This window comes from Trichechus manatus, unplaced genomic scaffold (genome assembly GCF_000243295.1).
Source record: "Trichechus manatus latirostris isolate Lorelei unplaced genomic scaffold, TriManLat1.0 scaffold00002, whole genome shotgun sequence".
NCBI classification, from domain to species: Eukaryota; Metazoa; Chordata; class Mammalia; order Sirenia; family Trichechidae; genus Trichechus; species Trichechus manatus.
This window is the reverse complement of record NW_004443938.1, coordinates 19,013,105-19,031,931: the sequence shown is the minus strand read 5'-3', so window position 1 is coordinate 19,031,931 and position 18,827 is coordinate 19,013,105. Positions and strand designations below refer to the sequence as shown.

General features: G+C 38.2%; 1 protein-coding gene across 16 annotated transcripts in view; it reads right to left on the bottom strand.

Annotated features, from left to right (window-relative positions):
- SYNE1 (spectrin repeat containing nuclear envelope protein 1) overlaps positions 1-18,827 on the bottom strand; it is a 540,309-nt gene that overhangs the window by 368,534 nt on the left and 152,948 nt on the right. For 15 of the 16 annotated variants that reach the window (XM_023728949.1, XM_023728947.1, XM_023729001.1 and 12 more), the window contains exons 10-12: positions 13,542-13,649; positions 10,666-10,803; positions 9,274-9,438 (exon numbers count right to left, since the gene is read on the bottom strand). In XM_023728949.1, the coding sequence (XP_023584717.1) occupies positions 9,274-9,438; positions 10,666-10,803; positions 13,542-13,649 (411 nt within the window). Of the gene's footprint in view, positions 1-9,273; positions 9,439-10,665; positions 10,804-13,541; positions 13,650-17,027; positions 17,079-18,827 lie in introns of all 16 variants that reach the window. The other variant, XM_004368822.3, reaches the window with a different exon arrangement.

The following is an 18,827-nucleotide window of genomic DNA, read 5'->3' as shown; positions in this document are numbered from 1 at the left end:
TAACACCTCTACAACAAAAAGACAAATAATCCAATTAAAAAATGGGCAAAGGAAATGAACAGACACTTCACCAAAGAAGACATTCAAGCAGCCAACAGACACATGAGGAAATGCTCCCAGTCACTAGCCATTAGAGAAATGCAAATCAAAACCACCATGATATACCACCTCACCCTGGCACTACTGGCACAAATCAAAAAAACAGGAAATATCAAATGTTGGAGAGACTGCAGGGAGATTGGAACTCTTACGTACTGCTAGTAGGAATGCAAAGTGATATAACCATTTGGGAAAACAATATGGCACTTCCTTAGAAAGCTAGAAATAGAAATACCATATGATCCAGCAATCCCACTGCTAGGAATATATCCTAGAGAAATAAGAGTCATCACACAAATACGCATATCCATATACATTGCAGCATTGTTCGCAACAGCAAAAAGATGGAAACAACCTAGATACCCATCAACAGATGAATGGATAAACAAACTATGGAACATACACACAATGGAGTATTATGCAACGTAAAGAACAATGATGAATCTGCGAAGCATCTCATAACATGGATGAGTCTGGAGGGCATTATGCTGAGTGAAATAAGTCAATTAGAAAAGGACAAATATTGTATGAGACCACTACTATAAAAACTCACGAAAAGGTTTACACACACAAAAAGAAATAATCTTTGATGGTTACAAGGGAGGGGTGGGGTGGGGATGGAAAAACACTAAACTATATTTAAGTGGTAACTTTGGTGAAGGGTGAAACAGTACACAGTACCGGAGAAGCCAGCACATCTTTTACAAGGCAAGGTCACGGAAGCTCCAAAGACACATCCCAACTCCCTGAGGGACTGCATTGCTGGGCTGAGGGCTGTGGGGACCATGGTCTTGGGGAACATCTAGCTCAATTGGCATAACATAGTTTATAAAGGAAATGTTCTACATTCTGCTTTGGTGAGTAGCATCTGGGGTCTTAAAAGCCTATGAGCAACCATCTAAGATACTCCACTGGTCTCACCCCTTTGGGAGCAAGGAAGAATGAAGAAAACTACAGATACAAGGGAAAGATTAGTTCAAAGGACTAATGGACCACATCTACCACAGCCTCCACAAGACCGAGTCCAGTACAACTAGATGGTACCCAGCTACCACCGCTGACTGCTGTTACAGAGATCACAATAGAGGCTCCCAGACAGAGCTGGAGAAAAATGTAGAACAAAATTCTAACTCACAAAAAAAGACCAGACTTACTGGCCTGAGAGACTGGGGAAACCCTGAGAATATGGCCCCTGGACACCCTTTAGCTTAGTAATGAAGTCACTCCTGAGGTTCACCCTTGAGCCAAAGATTAGACAGGCCCATAAAATAAAACAAGACTAAAGGGGCACAACAGCCCAGGGGCAAGAACTAGAAGGCAGGGGGGCACAGGAAAGCTGATAATAGGGAACCCAAGTTCGAGAAGGGAGAGGGCTGACATGTTACGGGGTTGTTAACCAATGTCATAAAACAATATGTGTACTAACTGTTTAATGAGACACTAGTTTGTTCTGTAAAACTTCATCTAAAGTACAATTTAAAAAAAAAGAAAGAAAAAGATGGATAGGATATGACGGAGCAAATCAACAATGTCAAAAGTGCAACTGATTAAGAAAAGCAAGAAGGCACAAAGAAGCGTTACTGGGAATAAAATAGGGGCTTAACTACAGACACAGAAAAGATTCCAAAAAAGTAAGAGAATATTTTGAGCAATGTTATGCCAAAAATTTTGAAAACTTAAGCAAATGGACAAATTCCTAGAAATTATTACTTAGCAATATTGATTCAATTTAAAAAAAGAGAGAGAGACAATCTATATAGTTCTAAAACCATTTTAGGGGCTTGGGATACAACAGTGAAAAAAACAATAATATTTGCCTTTATGGAGTTGATGTTACAGTGCAGGACATCAAGTAATAAATAGATAAATAATGTAAATAGATAGCAGGTGAAATGATAATAAATGCAAAAGAGAAAAATCAAGTAGGAGAGGGAGGAACGGAGCACTTGGGGAGTTGTCATTTCAGTCGGGGTGGACAGGAAAGAGTTGAGTAAAAGGTGACCTTTTAGTAAAGGCCCAAAGGAGATGAGGAAGAGAGTACCGGAAATATCATTGGGAAAATGTTTCAGGCTTAAGGAAGTGAACATTCCAGAGGAATGGCAAGGACAATGGCCTTGAGGTGGGAATGTGCTCACCTGATTGACATCATTTTTCAATGAGCTTTGCTGACCACCCTATTTAAAATTGCACCACCACCTAATACTTCTATACCTCTTCTATCTTCTAACACTGTATCTATTTTATTTATTTATTATGTTTATTATTTTTTATCTGCCTCCTCCCACTAGACAGTAAGTTACATAAGGGCAGGGGATTTTCTTTGATTTGCTGACAGGTGTATTGCAAAAGTCTAGAACACTCCTTTGCACATAAAAAGTGCTCAATAAATATTTGTTCAACGACTGTTATTGTTAGTTGCCATTGAGTCAGCTCTGACTCATGGCAACCTCATGTACTACTGAACTACATGTTGCCTGGTCCTGTGGCATCTTCATGATCATTGGTATGCTCAAGTCCATTGTTGTGGCCACTGTATATTTTAATGCCTTCCAACCTAGGGGGCTTATCTTCCAGCACTATATCAGACAATATTCTGTTGTGATCCATTGGGTTTACATGGGCTAGTTTTCAGAAGTACATCACCAGGCCTTTCTTCCTAGTCTGTCTGATTCTGGAAGCTCTGCTGAAACCTGTCCACCACGGGTGACCCTGCTGATATTTGAAATAGCAGTGGCATAGCTTCTTTCCTCACAGCAGGTCACCACAGCATGAGCAACTGAGAGACAGGTGGTGGGTTGAAAGATCAGAAAAAATTAAAAAGGTACAGCCAGAGGAGTAGATAGAACACGAGGAAACCAAGTGAAGAAAGTGTCTGGAGGATAAAGGAAAAACTATGTCAAATACTTCTGATATGATGAGGGCTGAGAATTGGCCGTTAAGTTAGGAACAAGGAGAACCCTGGTGAACTTGACACGGATAGTACAGCAGGGGTAAAACATGATTAGACTGAGTTCTAGAAAGAGAATTTTGAAACAGAAATGGGAGGATAGACAATTCTTTCCAGGAACTTAGCTGTAAGGAAGGAGGATAAAGGGACAGTAGTTTGAAGGGGAAGTAGTGTTAAGGAGAGACTTTTTAAGAACAGAGAACTAACAGCATATTGGAATGTGGATAGGAAAAATCCAGCAAGGAGAGAAAAAATAAAGAAGGGAAGAACTACAGGAACAGTCTCTTGCAGAAGTGGGTAGGGATGGGATCTAGTGCACATGTGGAGGGGGTTGGCCTTAGCTTGGAGCACAGATGGTTCATCCACAGTAACAGGAGCGAAGACCCAGCACACTAGCACAGATGCACGTAGGCGGCTTGATGTGGTTGTGGGAGCTGGCGGAAATTCTTTTCTGATTGCTTCTATTTTCCAAGAGAAATAGGAAGCAATTTCATCAGTTAAGAGTGAGAATGGGGGAGGAGGTGTGGAAGGCTTGAGGAGAAAAGGTATGAAATAGCTGTCCTGGCAATGGAGAGGGAATGGAGTTGAGAAATGCCGTATGATTGCCAGGCAGCAATGAGGGCCCCCTTGGGTTAGTCATTGTACCTGGAGGTGTGTTTTTCTCCAGCCACAGTCAGCTGTCTGTACGTGGGCATAAGCGAGGCAGAGCTGGACTTAGCCAGGGTTGTGTTTTTACCAGGATAGTAGGACAAAGTGACATATGGACAAGACAGTTGAGGGTGTATGCAAGGGATGACGTTTAATGATTGTGCATTGAATGTAAACAGACTACAAAGGGAAGTGAGGGAAGGAAGAGGATGAGGGACAGTAAACAGGCAGTGGGATCAATGGATGGTAGGTCACAGAGGACGTGGCAATTTCTTGAAGTGAGGGGACCTGGAGAAAATGAGCTGGGGCACAGCAAGTTTGGTTGGAGAGGGAGATGCTTGACACAAAGATGGTGAAGGGTTTTCAGCTACTGGTGATGAGAGTGGCCAGGTTAGGGTGTAGGAAGGATCACTGGGGAAGAGGAGGTCAAGGAACTGAGAGGCAGGGATATTGGAAGGATCATTTGTGGGTTACTGAAGCTATTAAGAACTGTGGTATGCACTGTCATCCAGGAAACCAAATCCTCAAGAAAGGAGGGAAACTACCCAGGTATTGGCTGATATTGCTGTAAGGATGGGTAGTGGATGGAAGAGTGGGAAGGATATTTCCTTGATTCTCTAAGAGCGAATGCCTTATCTTGTCAAAGCAATACTACTAAAAATAAACTAATAAATACAATCATTCAACATTTATTATATGCACTAGCTTTGTGGATACATTTTATGTTTAGTGCTTAAGATCTAGGAAACCTGGATTTTAGCTCTGTGAGCTTGAGCAAGTCATGTTTCAATCTCCCTCTGCCTAAATTCTACTTATCTGCAATATGAGGATAATAATACCTATCTCAAGTTCTTGCATATCAAGCATTTAGCATACTTAAGTACTTAAGACTGAAATGTGGTTAAATACTCAGTAATAGTTAGCTATGATTATGGTTGTTACGATCTATCTTTCTAGATAACAGAATTATGATATCTGGAAAGTAGAAAAGCTAATACAGCTATACCTTACTTTGCAGAATAAAAATATCCCCATCATACATGTAAGTTAATTTTTTAAAAATATTTATAAAAAATTGGCAAAATCATTCATAAAATGAATTCTAAAAAATATTTTCTTAAAATGATCTGAATCCAATTTTCAAACAATGTGTGTGTATTAAGTGATATAAAACTGTATTGCGTAGTATATTAAAAAAAAGGATGTGAAGAATGTAGAACACTAAGCATTCTAAATTTTGATAACATGTTTGTTTTTGTGAAAAAAATATCATAATTACTTTTAAGACTGGAATGGTAAGCTCCACTGAAACCTGTTCAGCATCATAGCAACATGCAGCCTCCACTGACAGATGAATGGTAGCCTTGCTTGAAGAGCACTGGACAAGAATTAAACCTGGGTCTCCTGGGTCTACCACTGAACTACATTCTGAGTCTAGGTTAAAGACTAGGGTAATTTTTAAAAATATATATATCAATGATTTGGCAGAAAATATACATGAGCTATAAATTGGCCATAGGTAGTCAGGTGTCCCCACATGTCTCTCAGTTTGTCTTACTGTAGTGGCTTTTGTGCTGCTGTGATGCTGGAAGCTATGCCGCCAGTATTTCAAATATAAGCAGGGTCAGCCATAGTGGAAGGTTACAGCAGAACTTCCAGACTAAGACAGACTAGGAAGAAGGACACGGTGGTCTACTTCTGAAAAAGCTGACCCGTGAAAACCTTATGAATAGCAGCAGAACGTTGTCTGATGTAGTGCCAGAAGATGAGCCCCTCAGGTTGGAAGGCACTCAAAATACAACTGGGGCATAGCTGCCTCCTCAAAGTAGAGGCGACATTAATGACGTGGATGGAGTCAAGCTTTCAGGATCTTCGTTTGCTGAGATGGCACTACTCAAAGTGAGAAGAAACAACTGCAAACATCCATTAATAATTGGAACATGGAATGCACAAAGTATGAGTCTAGGAAATTTGGAAGTTGTCAAAAATGAAATGAAACACATAAACATCAATACCCTAGAAATTAGTGAGCTGAAATGGACTGATGTTGGCAATTTTGAATAAGATGATCATATGATCCACAATGCAGGGAATGACAAATTGAACAGGCATGGCATCACATTCATCGTCAAAAAGAACATTTCATGGTCTATCCTGAAGTACAATGCTGTCAGTGATAGGATAATATCCATACGCATACAAGGAAGACCAGTTAATACGATTACTATTCAAATTTATGCACCAACCACTAATGCCAAAGATCAGGAAACTGAAGATTTTTATACCAACTTCTGCAGTCTGAAATTGATCAAACATGCAACAAGATGCATTGATAATTACTGGTGATTGAAATGCGCAAGTTGGAAAGAAGAAGGATCTGTAGTTGGAAAAAATGGCCCTGATGATTGAAATGATGCCAGAGATTACGTGATAGAATTTTGCAAGACCAACCACTTCTTCACTGCGAATACCTTTTTCAACAACATAAACGGCAACTATACACGTGGACTTCACCAGAAGGAATACACAGGAATCAAATTGACTATATTTGTGGAAAGAGATGATGGAAAAGCTCAGTATCATCAGTCAGAACAAAGCCAGGGGCCAGCTGCAGAACAGATCATCAACTGCTCATATGCAAGTTCAAGTCTGAGCTGAAGAAAATTAGAGCAAGTCCATGATAGTCAAAATATGACCTTGAGTATATACCACCTGAATTTAGAGACTATCTCAAGAATAGATTTGAGGCATTGAACACTAATGACTGAAGACCAGAAGAGTTGTGGAATGACATCAAGGACATCATACATGAAGAAAGCAAAAGGTCATTAAAAAGAAGAAAGAAAGAAAAGGCCAAAATGAATGTCAGAAGAGACTCTGAAACTTGCTCTTGAGCGTCGAGCAGCTAAAGTGAACAGAAGAAATGATGAAGTAAGAGCTGAACAGAAAATTTCAAAGGGCTGCTCAAAAAGACAAAGTAAATGATTACAATGAAATGTGCAAAGACCTGGAGTTAGAAAACCAAAAGGGAAGAACATGATCGGCAATTCTCAAGCTGAAAGAATTGAAGAAAAAATTCAAGTCTCAAGTTGCAATACTGAAGGATTCCATGGGGAAAATATTGAATGTTGCAGGAAGCATCAAAAGAAGATAAAAGGAATACACAAAGTCACTGCACCAAATAAGAACTGGTCAATGTTCAATCATTTCAGGAGGCAGCATACGATCAACAACCGATGGTACTGAAGGAAGAAGTCCAAGCTGCACTGGAGGGAATGACAAAAACAAGGCCCCAGGAGTTGGCAGAACAGCATTTGGGATGTTTCAACAAATGGATGCAGCACTTGAGGTGCTCACTTGTCTATGTCAAGAAATAGGGAAGACAGCTTCTGGGCCAACCAACAGGAAGAGATCCCTATTTCTACCCATTCCAAAGAAAGGTGATCCAGAAGAAATGTGGAAATTAGCGAACAATATCATTAATATCACACACAAGTAAAATTTTGCTGAAGATCATTCAAAACTGGTTGCAGCAGTATAGCGACAGGGAACTGCCAGAAATACAAGCCAGATTCAGAAGAGGACGTGGAATGAGAGATACCACTGCCGATGTGAGCTGGATCTTGGCTAAAAGCAGAGAATACCAGAAAGATGTTTACCTATGTTTTATTGACCATGCAAAGGCATTTGACTGTGTGGATCATAACAAATTATGGATAACATTGTGAAGAATGGGAATTCCAAAACACTTAATTGGCTTATGTGGGATGTGTATATAGACCAAGAGGCAGTTGTTCAAACAGAACAAAGGGATACTGCGTGGTTTAAAGTCAGGAAAGGTGTGTGTCAGGGTTGTGTCCTTTCACTGTATTTATTCAATCTGTATGACAAGCAAATAATCCGAGAAGCTGGACTATATGAAGAAGAATGTCACGTAAAGATTGGAGGACATAACCTTGCTTTCTGAAAGTGAATAGGACTTGAAGCACTTACTGATGAAAATCAAAGACTGTATAGCCTTCAGTATGGATTACGCCTCAACATAAAGAAAACAAAAATCCTCACAACTGGACCAATAAGCAACATCATAATAAACAGAGAAAATAATTAAGTTGTCAAAGATTTCATTTTACCTGGATCTATAATCAATGCCCATGGTAGCAGCAGTCAAGAAATCAAACGATCCAAAGGACTAATGGACCACAACTACTACAGCCTCCAGCAGGCTGAGTCCATCACAACTAGATGGTGCCTGGTTACCACCACCTCTGACAGGGATCACAATAGAGGGTCCTGGATAGAGATGGAGAAAAATGAGAACTAAATTCTAATTCACACACACACACACAAAAGACCAGACTTACTGGTCTGACAGAGGCTGGAGAAACCCCAAGAGTATGACCCCTGGACACCCTTTAACTTAGTACTGAAGTCACTCCTGAGGTTCACCCTTCAGCCAAAGATTAGACAAGCCCATAAAACAAACAATGATACACGCAGCTCAACCATGTATATATAGGAGACTAATGAGCACACTAGCACAGGGGCAAGGATGAGAACACAGCAGGGGACAGGAAAGCTGGAGTAATGGAAATGGGGAACCCAAAGTCAAGAAGGAGAGAGTGTTGACATGTCATGGGGCTAACAATCAATGTCACAAAACAATATGTGTATTAATTGTTTAATGAGAAACTAATTTGCTCTGTAAACCTTTACCTAAAGCACAATAATAAAAAAATAAAAAATCGAACGACCTATCACAGTGGACAAATCTGCTGCAAAAGACCTCTTTAAAGTATTAAAAAGCCAAGATGTCACCTTGAGACTAAGGCGTGCCTGACCCAAGTCATGGTGTTTTCAATAGCCTCAATACGCATGCGAAAGCTGGACATAAGGAGGACGAAAGAAGAACTGACACCTTTGAATTATGGTGTTGGCGAAGAATATTGAATATACCACGGGCTGCCAAAAGAATGAACAAATCTGTCTCGGAAGAAGTACAGCCAGAATGCTCCTTAGAAGCAAGGATGGCGAAACTTCATTTCAAATTCTTTGGACATGTAATCAGGAGGGACCAGTCTCTGGAGAAGGACATCATGCTTGCTAAAGTAGAGCATCAGCAAAAAAGAGGAAGACTGTCAACAAGATGGACTGACATAGTGGCTGCAATAATGGGCTCAAGCATTACAACAATTTTGAGGATGGTGCAGGACTGGGCAGTGCTTCCTTCTGTTGTACACAGGGTCGCTATGAGTAAGAACCGATTCGACGGCACCTAACAACACAACATATTTAAAAAAACAACATAACAATAGAAATAACAAAGACAGCTTCAGATGGAAAAGTACCTCAGAGTTACTGAAAAACAGCCCAGGAAATATACCTACTGGAACTATTATTTAGAAAATACATAGGAAAGGGAAATGCAAATTAAAGAACTTTTCAGAAGGTGTGAGGTCTCTGAGTCACATGTGGATTGATGTTTGGGAGGCCAGAGTCCATGGGAGGTCCTGTGCAGACCACAGCTCCGACCACACGATGACTGCAATGCTGGGAAGTCTTCCAACCAGAATTTTTACCTTGTGTTGCTCAAGTTTCCGCTGTATGGTGTTTGCCGTTTCCTCATGGACCTGCTGAATGTTTATTTCCTCTCTTAGGGCCACCTCGGCTCTGTACAGCCAGGCACCTATGGTGCCCAGAGGCGCAGGCAGAGACTTATCAAGCTGTATGTGCCAATCAAAGAGCTGCAATAAAAAAGTAGAGAAATATATTATCGCTAATACAGAAAACAATTCCTAAAATTTCCCCAAATTATATTCAAGCCTCAATGAGGCTTTAAGTTAATGATTTTAGACCAATTTAATAAATGTCCAGAAAGTAAACATCTGTGTTCTGAAGTGGATGCTTTTGGGATACTGAGAAAATTACAAACATATTTTAAGGAAACTCAAAATGTATCTTAGCTATACCTACCACCAGATGCCACGGAGTCGCTTATGACTCGTGGTGACCCTAGGTGTGTCACAGCAGAACTGTGCTCCATAGGACTTTCAATGGCTGGTTTTTTGGAAGTAGATCACCAAGCCTTTCTTCCAACCCATCTCTGGAAGGGCTCCAACCTCTAACCTTTTGATTAGCAGCAAAATGTATTAACCATTTGCGCCCCCAGGGATTCCATCTTAGCTACAGTAGGATATTATTAGAAGTTCAAGCAATTTTCTTCTATGGGAAGGACATACTGTGCCCTTACATTTCCAGTGTTGCTTTTGCTGAAATGGAAGGGGTTGGGTTTGCTGACATGCTCAAGGATGCGGTAGTTGTACACCAGCTGACGTGAGTCCTGATCATTAGAGTGAGGATCACAAAAGAAACTTCTCATGTGATCAGAGGAGGTCCAGAAAAAACGATTTCATCAAAATGAAGAAAATATGTAAGTTCAAGATAAATATTCTTATTAGTGATTGAAGAGTTTTACGTGTTTTGAAATCTAAGTCTTTACATGTGAAGTATATTAAAGATACTAGGTTTCCTTCAGGTTCATGAAAGATCAGATAAATTAAAGAATATAAAATTGTTTGTAAATATCAGAAGATTACTATTTGTTGAGCGATGAAACATAGTTACAGAATATGGAGAAGTTGTGGAGGGTTGATTTCTGGAGACCATTTGTAAAGGAGCCATCTCTTCTAAACAACCCAGAATTAAGTTATGTAAAGTAAGAATCTGTCATCTTGTCAATGGTGATATTACCCACAGGGCAGGCAAGACAGCTAAAGTGTTGTTAAACTAAGCACTTCCACTAATTTAAAGGAAAACCTGAAAAGATATGGATCCTCCCACAGTTAAGTCTCCCCCACTTCAGGCTGAGGCAGTAGGACCTGTTGCAGTATCACTGTGTAGAAAACGATGATAGAACAGATTCTTGACTAAATTACTTATACCTTGATGAAATTAACAGTGGCAGAACTTACCCTGGAGGACACTCTATCCCAGGCTTGTTTTACCAACGCTTGGTCAAGTGACAATTTGCCGTCTCTATGTAATGGCTGTATTAAATGTTCAATCTGTTTCCTCTTTATTTCATGCTGAACTCTGAAGTGCTTAAATGACTGCAATAGGAAAAACAGCAACCATACGGCAATGAGTCAAAAAAAGCAAAAGCAAAGGAAACCACACTTCCTAAATAACAACGCTTTCTATTTGGATGCCAAGCCCGCCCGTTGCCATCGAGTCCATTCCAGTCATAGCGACTCTATAGGATGGAACAGAACTGCCCCATGGGGTTTCCAAGGAGTGGCTGGTGGATTCGAACTGCCAACATTTTGGTTAGCAGCCGAGCTTTTAACCACGATGCCACTAGGGCTCCTCTTCTATTTGGATAGCACTCAATATATGTTATTGATAATAATAATAAGACAGTCATGATACTAATAGCAGCTATCGTTCATGGAGCCCTGCCTATGCGCCTAAGCCTAACTCTGTCCTAGGTGCTTTCCACACAGTATCACCTCTGGCTCTTTCCATAACCCAACAACATAGACATGAGTTATTATTATTACTACTATATCTCAGGTGAGGATACTGAACCCCCAGAGATGGCTTGCCAAGGACAAGCAGTCGATGCAGGACTAAATCCTAGGTTTTCTCATTTTCAGTTAAATAATCTATATAGCAGTTCATGTTCTCCAGGAAATGACATTAAACAGGAGTATAAATCTTTATTAATAACCAAGATATTTGCTTTCCTTCAAAATATTAAATAATATATAAATGGAAATTGCATACATCAAAATAATACTGAATTAAAGACATCTACATTTGTGTACAAACCTGTCTAAGGAGGTTTGCTTTAGGAAGCTGACTTACATAACAATCATTTGCTTTAAATTTATGGTATTAAAATATTAATACTATATCATTTGTCAGCATATGATTAAAATAAGTTGAGAATATGCACACTCAACTATAAGCCTAATACTAACCTAAAAAATTAAAGTTCTACATTACACACTAAATTAATACACCCTAAAATATGACTCCAGATCCAAATATGAATTGAAAATACCACTAAACTGGGCAATTATGTTAAAGACCAGGAGAATGGTCCTATGCGATCTAGTCGATGACACATTTAAAAGAATTTAAACCTCATAGAAGTAAACAAGAATGTAAATTCACATTAAGAACACTAGGGGGAGAAGATGAACAAAAATTTTACCACAAGTTTTACCTTCCATTCCAAGTTAATGTAATTTAAAAAAAAACAAAACATAAAATCAATCTTCAATTTTATTCCAGAGTTCCATGCATGGAAAAACTGGAAAATACACTATTGATTGATATGTATGAGCATACAGAAAATGTTGATTACATAATAGATACACAGATGAAAGAAAATGTTTTCTGTCTTTAGGTTTTAGATTGTCTCATGAGTAGGAATCGACTCAAAGGCAACTGATTTGGTTTTGGAGCCCTGGTGGCATAGTGGTTAAGAGCTTGGTTGCTAACCAAAAGGTCGCCAGTTCAAATCCACCAGCTGCTCCTTGGAAACCCTATGGGGCAGTCCTACTCTGTCCTTTAGGGTTGCTATGAGTCAGAATCGATTCAACAGCAATGGGTTTGGTTTGCTTCGGTTTAACCCTATTTTAAGAAACTTGTGATCATCTTTGGCCTTAAAGAGTGTTTCTTAGACTGTTTCTGCTTTGTACTTTTCTAGTCCCTTGCTCGCTTCTTTTAAAATACTATCTATAGAAAGGTAACTTTATAGCTTGGAAATTATTTTTTGATAAGTCATGCAAAAACTAAAATTTATGAGGGGACTCAAAAAGTGATATAATTACTCTGTTGTGTCATTTCTGTTCTCAATTTACTGATTTAACTATTTTTAACCGAGTTCATCCCAGAAAATTGTATTTGGGGGGAAAAGTTACATTGGGTTTCAAAGCAAAAGAGTATGTACATATAAGTACATACTTATCACTTTGCCAAGTTCAACAAACATAATATAATGTAATAATATATAAACATAATATTCAGGCACACTGTATAGCAATAATTATGTAATATCACATCTAATGTCATAGCTAAGTGTCTGCCATGTTGAATCTTTCACATCACTGTTCCCTTTTTTGGTAGCAAAAATGATAGAAATATAATACAGAGTAGAATACACCATACATTTTCCACTAAATGTAGTGATATTTAAAATAGGAGAAAAATGTCAGTTCTGCTTATAGAATAAAGCACAATTTTTTAATGGGAAAACCCTGTTATAAGACTTTTGTGTCTTGGAAGTGAAAATTGGAAGTGGAGACCCAGTTGATGACATTTGTAATGGAACTGGGAGGAAAAAAACAGCAAACCTGGACTCAACTTGATGCAAGAGTATTGAACTAGGCAGGCTGCAGTAGAAATTGATCCCATTAATCATTCACTCCAAATGTTCATGTTGCAATCCTTTATTACATTCAGCTTATTCTATAATACGGTTTATTTTGACTTTCAAATATTTTGTTGCTGTTGTAGTGGAATTTTGTGCCTGTGACATTTACATGATCATGAGTTCTACACAATCAGTGACTAGCTGTTTGTGTTTTGGGTCACCTACAAGACTGAGTTCTGGAAACACGACGATGTTTCAGAGATCCGCGTATACAGTGGACAAAGTACAATTTAAAACTATCCATTTAGACAGAAATACAATTATTAAATTGCATGAAGCTTATTATTTCTTTAAAGGCTTTACTTACTAATATCATTTGAAAGATTAAACATATATTAAAGGGCATATATGAAGCTTACTCTTGTAAAGCTTTGGAAAAATCAAAATCTCTTTTCCATACATTACCTGATATTTATCCTGCAAATTTGATTCTGTCACCTGTGCCTTTGTCAAATCTCTTTCAAATTGTTCTATCCAAACTTTCATCTCCTTCAGAACTGGCCTGTCTTCTCTCTGGAAGCCGACAGACATTACACTTTTATTAGTAACCATGCATTCATTTAATTGCTGTTTAATACCCAACTGATCCTAGAATAGACATGATTAGTTAGTCCCATTCCTCTCTGAAAAATTTTCTCTTCCTGCCCCTCTCCTGGAGATAAGAAGCAGAAGTTAATGCTAATAAAATCTCTTAATTACTTTGCTGAACACTGGGATTCTTTACCTCCTTTTTTTTGTCAAGCAGCACTAATTTAATAAAGAAAATGTGCTCAAGGGTAATGTTTCAAGTACAAAAATACTCAGAGAGAGCACTAGCTGAGATGGAGGTGGAAAGATAGGACCGAGGGATGGATCCTCATCCAAGGCTATTGGTAGCCCAGAGGACTATACAGGATGGGATTGATTCCGATTAAATCTAGGAGTTACAGTCACAATAACATTGTACTACTTGTGTATATTATTATTTAAAAACAATATTCAGAATTATAAGCTCCATATGGCAGAAACTATATTTAGCTTGTTGAGTACTATATCCTTAGATTCTGGCAACATGGTACACAGAAGAGATTCACCAAATTATCTGCTGAATGAATACATTCAGGCCTCAACTTACAGTTCAAAATTGAAAAAACAAAATGGGATTTACACATTCATTTTCACAGATACCAAGAGCTGTTCTATCATTGATTTAGTGAAATAGTCTGGTTTTTTTCCCAAGGTTCCTTATCTCCTAAGAATGCCAAAGTAATCATAAACATATCATTTAGCATGATTTTTTGGCCTTACAAATAGCATTCAACTACGGCATCTCATTTGATGCCCACAGCCCATGACACAGATGAAATGATGATCCCTACAGACAGGTGAAGTGACAGAGCTGAAAGAGGACAGTCTATAAAGTCTGACAAAACTGGTTCCAAATTATGGTTCAGCCATGTCTTAGCTGAGTGACCCTGGGCACATTTTTTTCAACTTCTGTGTTGTTATATCATCACCAAGGAATAATGACACATCCTTTCCATGGTTTTGGTGAGAATTAGAGATGATCCATGAAGCTAGCCTGCCCAGAAACTGCAAACAAAGCTATTGTGATCTATGCCCTCTCTCACTTTCTGGCAGCCCTCTTCTACCTGCAACAGCTACCTTAGCCTTGTCCCCTGGATTATGCCTTCTTCAGAGCTCAGCTCAGGCATGACCTTCTCTAGGAAGATTTTTCTGACCCAGAAGTCTGGCTTAGGGGCCTCTCCCCTGTGCTAGTGGTTCTCAAAAACTTTGGTGTGCCTCAGAATCACCCGGAGGGCTGGTTGAAAACAGACTGTTGGGTACAACCCCTGCCTGGACTGTCTGGTTCAGATTAGGAGGGAGCCTAAGAACTTGCATTTTTAATCAGTTTCCAGGTGACCTGATGCTACTGGTCTAGGGACCACATTTTGAGAGCCCTATTCTATGATCAAGTTGTCCTGGTGGTTGCTGTGGGTAAAGTACTCAGCTGCTAACCAAAAGGTTGGCGGTTTGAACCCAGCAGCTGCTCTGAGGGAGAAAGATATGGCAGCCTGCTTCCTTGAAGAGTCTTACAGCTTCAGAAACCCAATGGGGCAGACCCTGTCCTGCAGGGTCACTGAGTCAAAGTCAACTCGACAGCAGTGGATTGTGTTGTTTTTGTTTTGTTTTTTGGCTCTATGGTCCTGTAGCAACTTGAGTGCCAATATTCACTCAAACACACTATATTGTGTTTGTCCACTTAAGCATCCTTCCAATTACAAATGCTTTATTTATCTTTTTATCCCCAGTGGCTAACACAATGGCCAGCACCAGTATCATTCAACATATAATTATGGAGTAAATGATCAACTGGTAACACAATCAGTAGGAGAAAGAAATGGAATTGGAACTTCAGCTCCTTGCATGATGTCACTTCTGAAAGAGCACGTGAACGTAATCAAGGCACTCACTCTATTGTCGTTTGACTTTCATGCCCAGAATATCATTAGTAACCGATTCTACTGAGCTCTATTAAACATGGAACAAAATGCTCTTGGTTTCCGTCATTCATCCCCAAGGAACTGACGTCAATCTGACAGCTATGTGGGGACCACTGCAGTGACCATGGACTTTACTGTGATCCTCCAAGGACAAGCTTGTCATCACCTCTGGCATCCCCAATGCTTCCTGTATTTTGAAAGCACAGGGGACTGTCCCTAAGAGGAGCTGTTTAATCATCAAGTGAAACGATTTCACAAAGTCACGTGAGAGAAAAGGATCATGTTCTTAAAAAAACTTTAATCATTAGAATCCACTTAGTAAATGACTTTTACTAGTGAAGGGAACGTGTCAAGCAAACTGCAAAAAAGTAAGGAAGTAGCTGTTTATACACTCAACATTGTCCTTTTTAAGAGGAAAATGAAGCATAAAACAAGATTTAGAGTCCCCAAACCCATTAGTCTGGTGGCTTTTTTTCCAATTGGTAAGTTTCACATATATTCAAAATATATGGGGGTACAGGGTTGCTGTGAGCTGGAATCGACTCGACAGCAACGGGTTTGGTTTCTTTGGTGTATATGCCTAAAGAGAATTACCTAAATCTCAAGCAGCTAAACTGTCAGCATTCTCTCTCTCTCTTGCATTCATGCATACACACAGGCATATTTATATACATAAACTCATGCTTCATGGAGCATAAAATAAAATTAACATTTGATATGAAATTAATTATTTCTAATTCTCTATTCCAATGTTAGCATAAAGACTATTAGGTTGATAGATCCGTATGCTCAGGCCTAAATGGAAAATAAAGAAGGATGGAAAAGCTGAAGGGCAAGATTCATACTTAATAACCTGGATATGGGAAAAATCCATAATCATTCACTCCACAATTTTTTTTTTAGTATCTACCATGAGTCATGAACTGGCCTAGACTATGTCACCCGAGATTGATCAGAAAAGATGTGATGTGCCTTACAGGCTTACAAGCCAGTGGAATACTTACCTTTTTCAGTTATTTATTGCTTAATATTTGAACATATAAAAATGAACCTTATAACTTTATTTTGATTTTCCAAGTTACATTTAAAGAAATAAAGCACAGTTATTCTGCATTCTTCCTTTTATTAGTGCTGTTAAAGTTATTACAGAGAAATTAATTGACACCATCTTACAATTAAAGATTAGTGGGAAAGTCTATGGAAGTGGCTTAGACTGCAACTACCCTTTGAAAATATACACACATCAGTTATTTGTTGTATTAGAAAGGATAAGGAAGCAACAAAATTAAGGTATTAAAAAGAAATGTGTATACAAGGACAAACACATGGAAAGGAGCAGCTAATAAGCTATGGAATGCAGGATGTTTAAAAGAGGTCACTCACTACTTCAAGATCACTTAAAGCTTACCTTAAAATTTTGGATATAATTTGCAAAAGATGGAAAACCTGGAAGTATTTCCTAGTAATATGAAAAGATAATATATAGAAAAATGATATAAATCAGGAACAAAAATTACATTGGAGACAAGAAGAAAACCAGTGGAGGGACATCTGTTTATAAAGAAACAGGCAATAATTCTTCTAAGGGCATAATTCATTGAAGATGTTTTCATGACTTTTGAAACTATCAAAATGTTGAACTCCAAAAAGAAAATGTATTTATCTGGCAAATGACAAGTTTTTATTTTAATTTGTAATGGTCATGTGTGGCAACAAACATTTTTGATAATCATATCTTGAAATAACATAAAACATTTTAGAAGAACCATGTAAAGAAAGAAGTATATGGGCTCATGGTTTCCCTATAAATACACTCAACATACACATCTCTGTGTTCCTATAACAATTGGAACTGTGCTGTTTCTAAAGGCAGGCAGTAATATTTGTTAAAATGAAAGAATGGATTAGTAAATATATAAATTCAAATTTAATAGCTGACAGAGTTAAGCCAATAGATCTATTTTTTTCAATAATTAAATGCTAATTACTCAAGGAATATCTTTAGGGAAAAAAGTGTCTTTATCAGTTTCAATGGTTGAATGTAGAAAGGCATGGCAATGCCTATTTCCAGTAAGAAAAGTAGATTTAAAATGATATTCATAAAAATATTTAATGCAAATAAATTCATGAAGGGGATATAGAAATCAAATATACAAAAAAATGGAAGCCTGGTAGATATAGTGATGTCATACTCGAAAAATGAATTAAGAAAGCTATTTACTAAGACCCAAGAACACAGATATTGAGTATTTGGGGGTGATGGCATCAGCCTCCCTAGTATATATGTAGTTTATAAAATCTTTAAGGTTCATCACAGAATTAGGTGTTCATTTAGCTGCATTAAACAAATGTAAGCCATACATCATAAAAATATATAATTCTCATTTGCATACTCGAGATATTGAATTCTAGATGCTTACGTCCAACACTACAAATGTCAAATTTTTTAAAAGGCAAAGGTTTATAAATACACTTTCCTTAAAATTAAATTTTGAAATGATCCTAAAGAAACCACACACATCCTCTTTTTGAGGAAGGGATAAAGGGAATTAAAATAAATGATCGTAATTTATATTCTAGATAATTAACTAATACACATGAGGTCACCATGAGTCGGAACTGACTTGATGCCAAGTGGTTTGTTTTTGTTTTTTGATAGGGCTTTTTTTTTTAGCTAATAAAGACTCTTTAGCAAAGTGCATAAACTTCTATCAGGAGTGTGTGTGTTTCAAACCTCTAAGGATTTGTGCATTCCATTTCTGCTCATGAGCATTAACTGAAGTATCTCCTTTAGTTTCTCAGATGTTTCTAGTCACAAAGTTTATTCATCTCGAGAGCTGATTAATGTCAGAGAAATTAGAACATTAAAAGCTGAGAAACCAGATCAGAAATAAACCTAACTGGGTAATACAAGGACTTCAGATATGATAACCAGATGAAAATCTGATTTTCTCTATGCTGTATAGGGGAAGCCAATTATTCTTTCCTATGGACTTTCTTATTCACACACCAACATCCATGTCCAATTAAGTTGGAAAGCCCCAAATGACTCCAAAGAACATGCCTTAATCTGTACTAGGGATTGCACATACAGCCTTTGCTTTACATTTTTTGGTGCAACTTAGAAATATTTACTTTGCTAACTACAGATAAGCTACTCTGGAGGCCAATGTTACAGACCATACTGGCAAGGAACAAAATGTTTCCT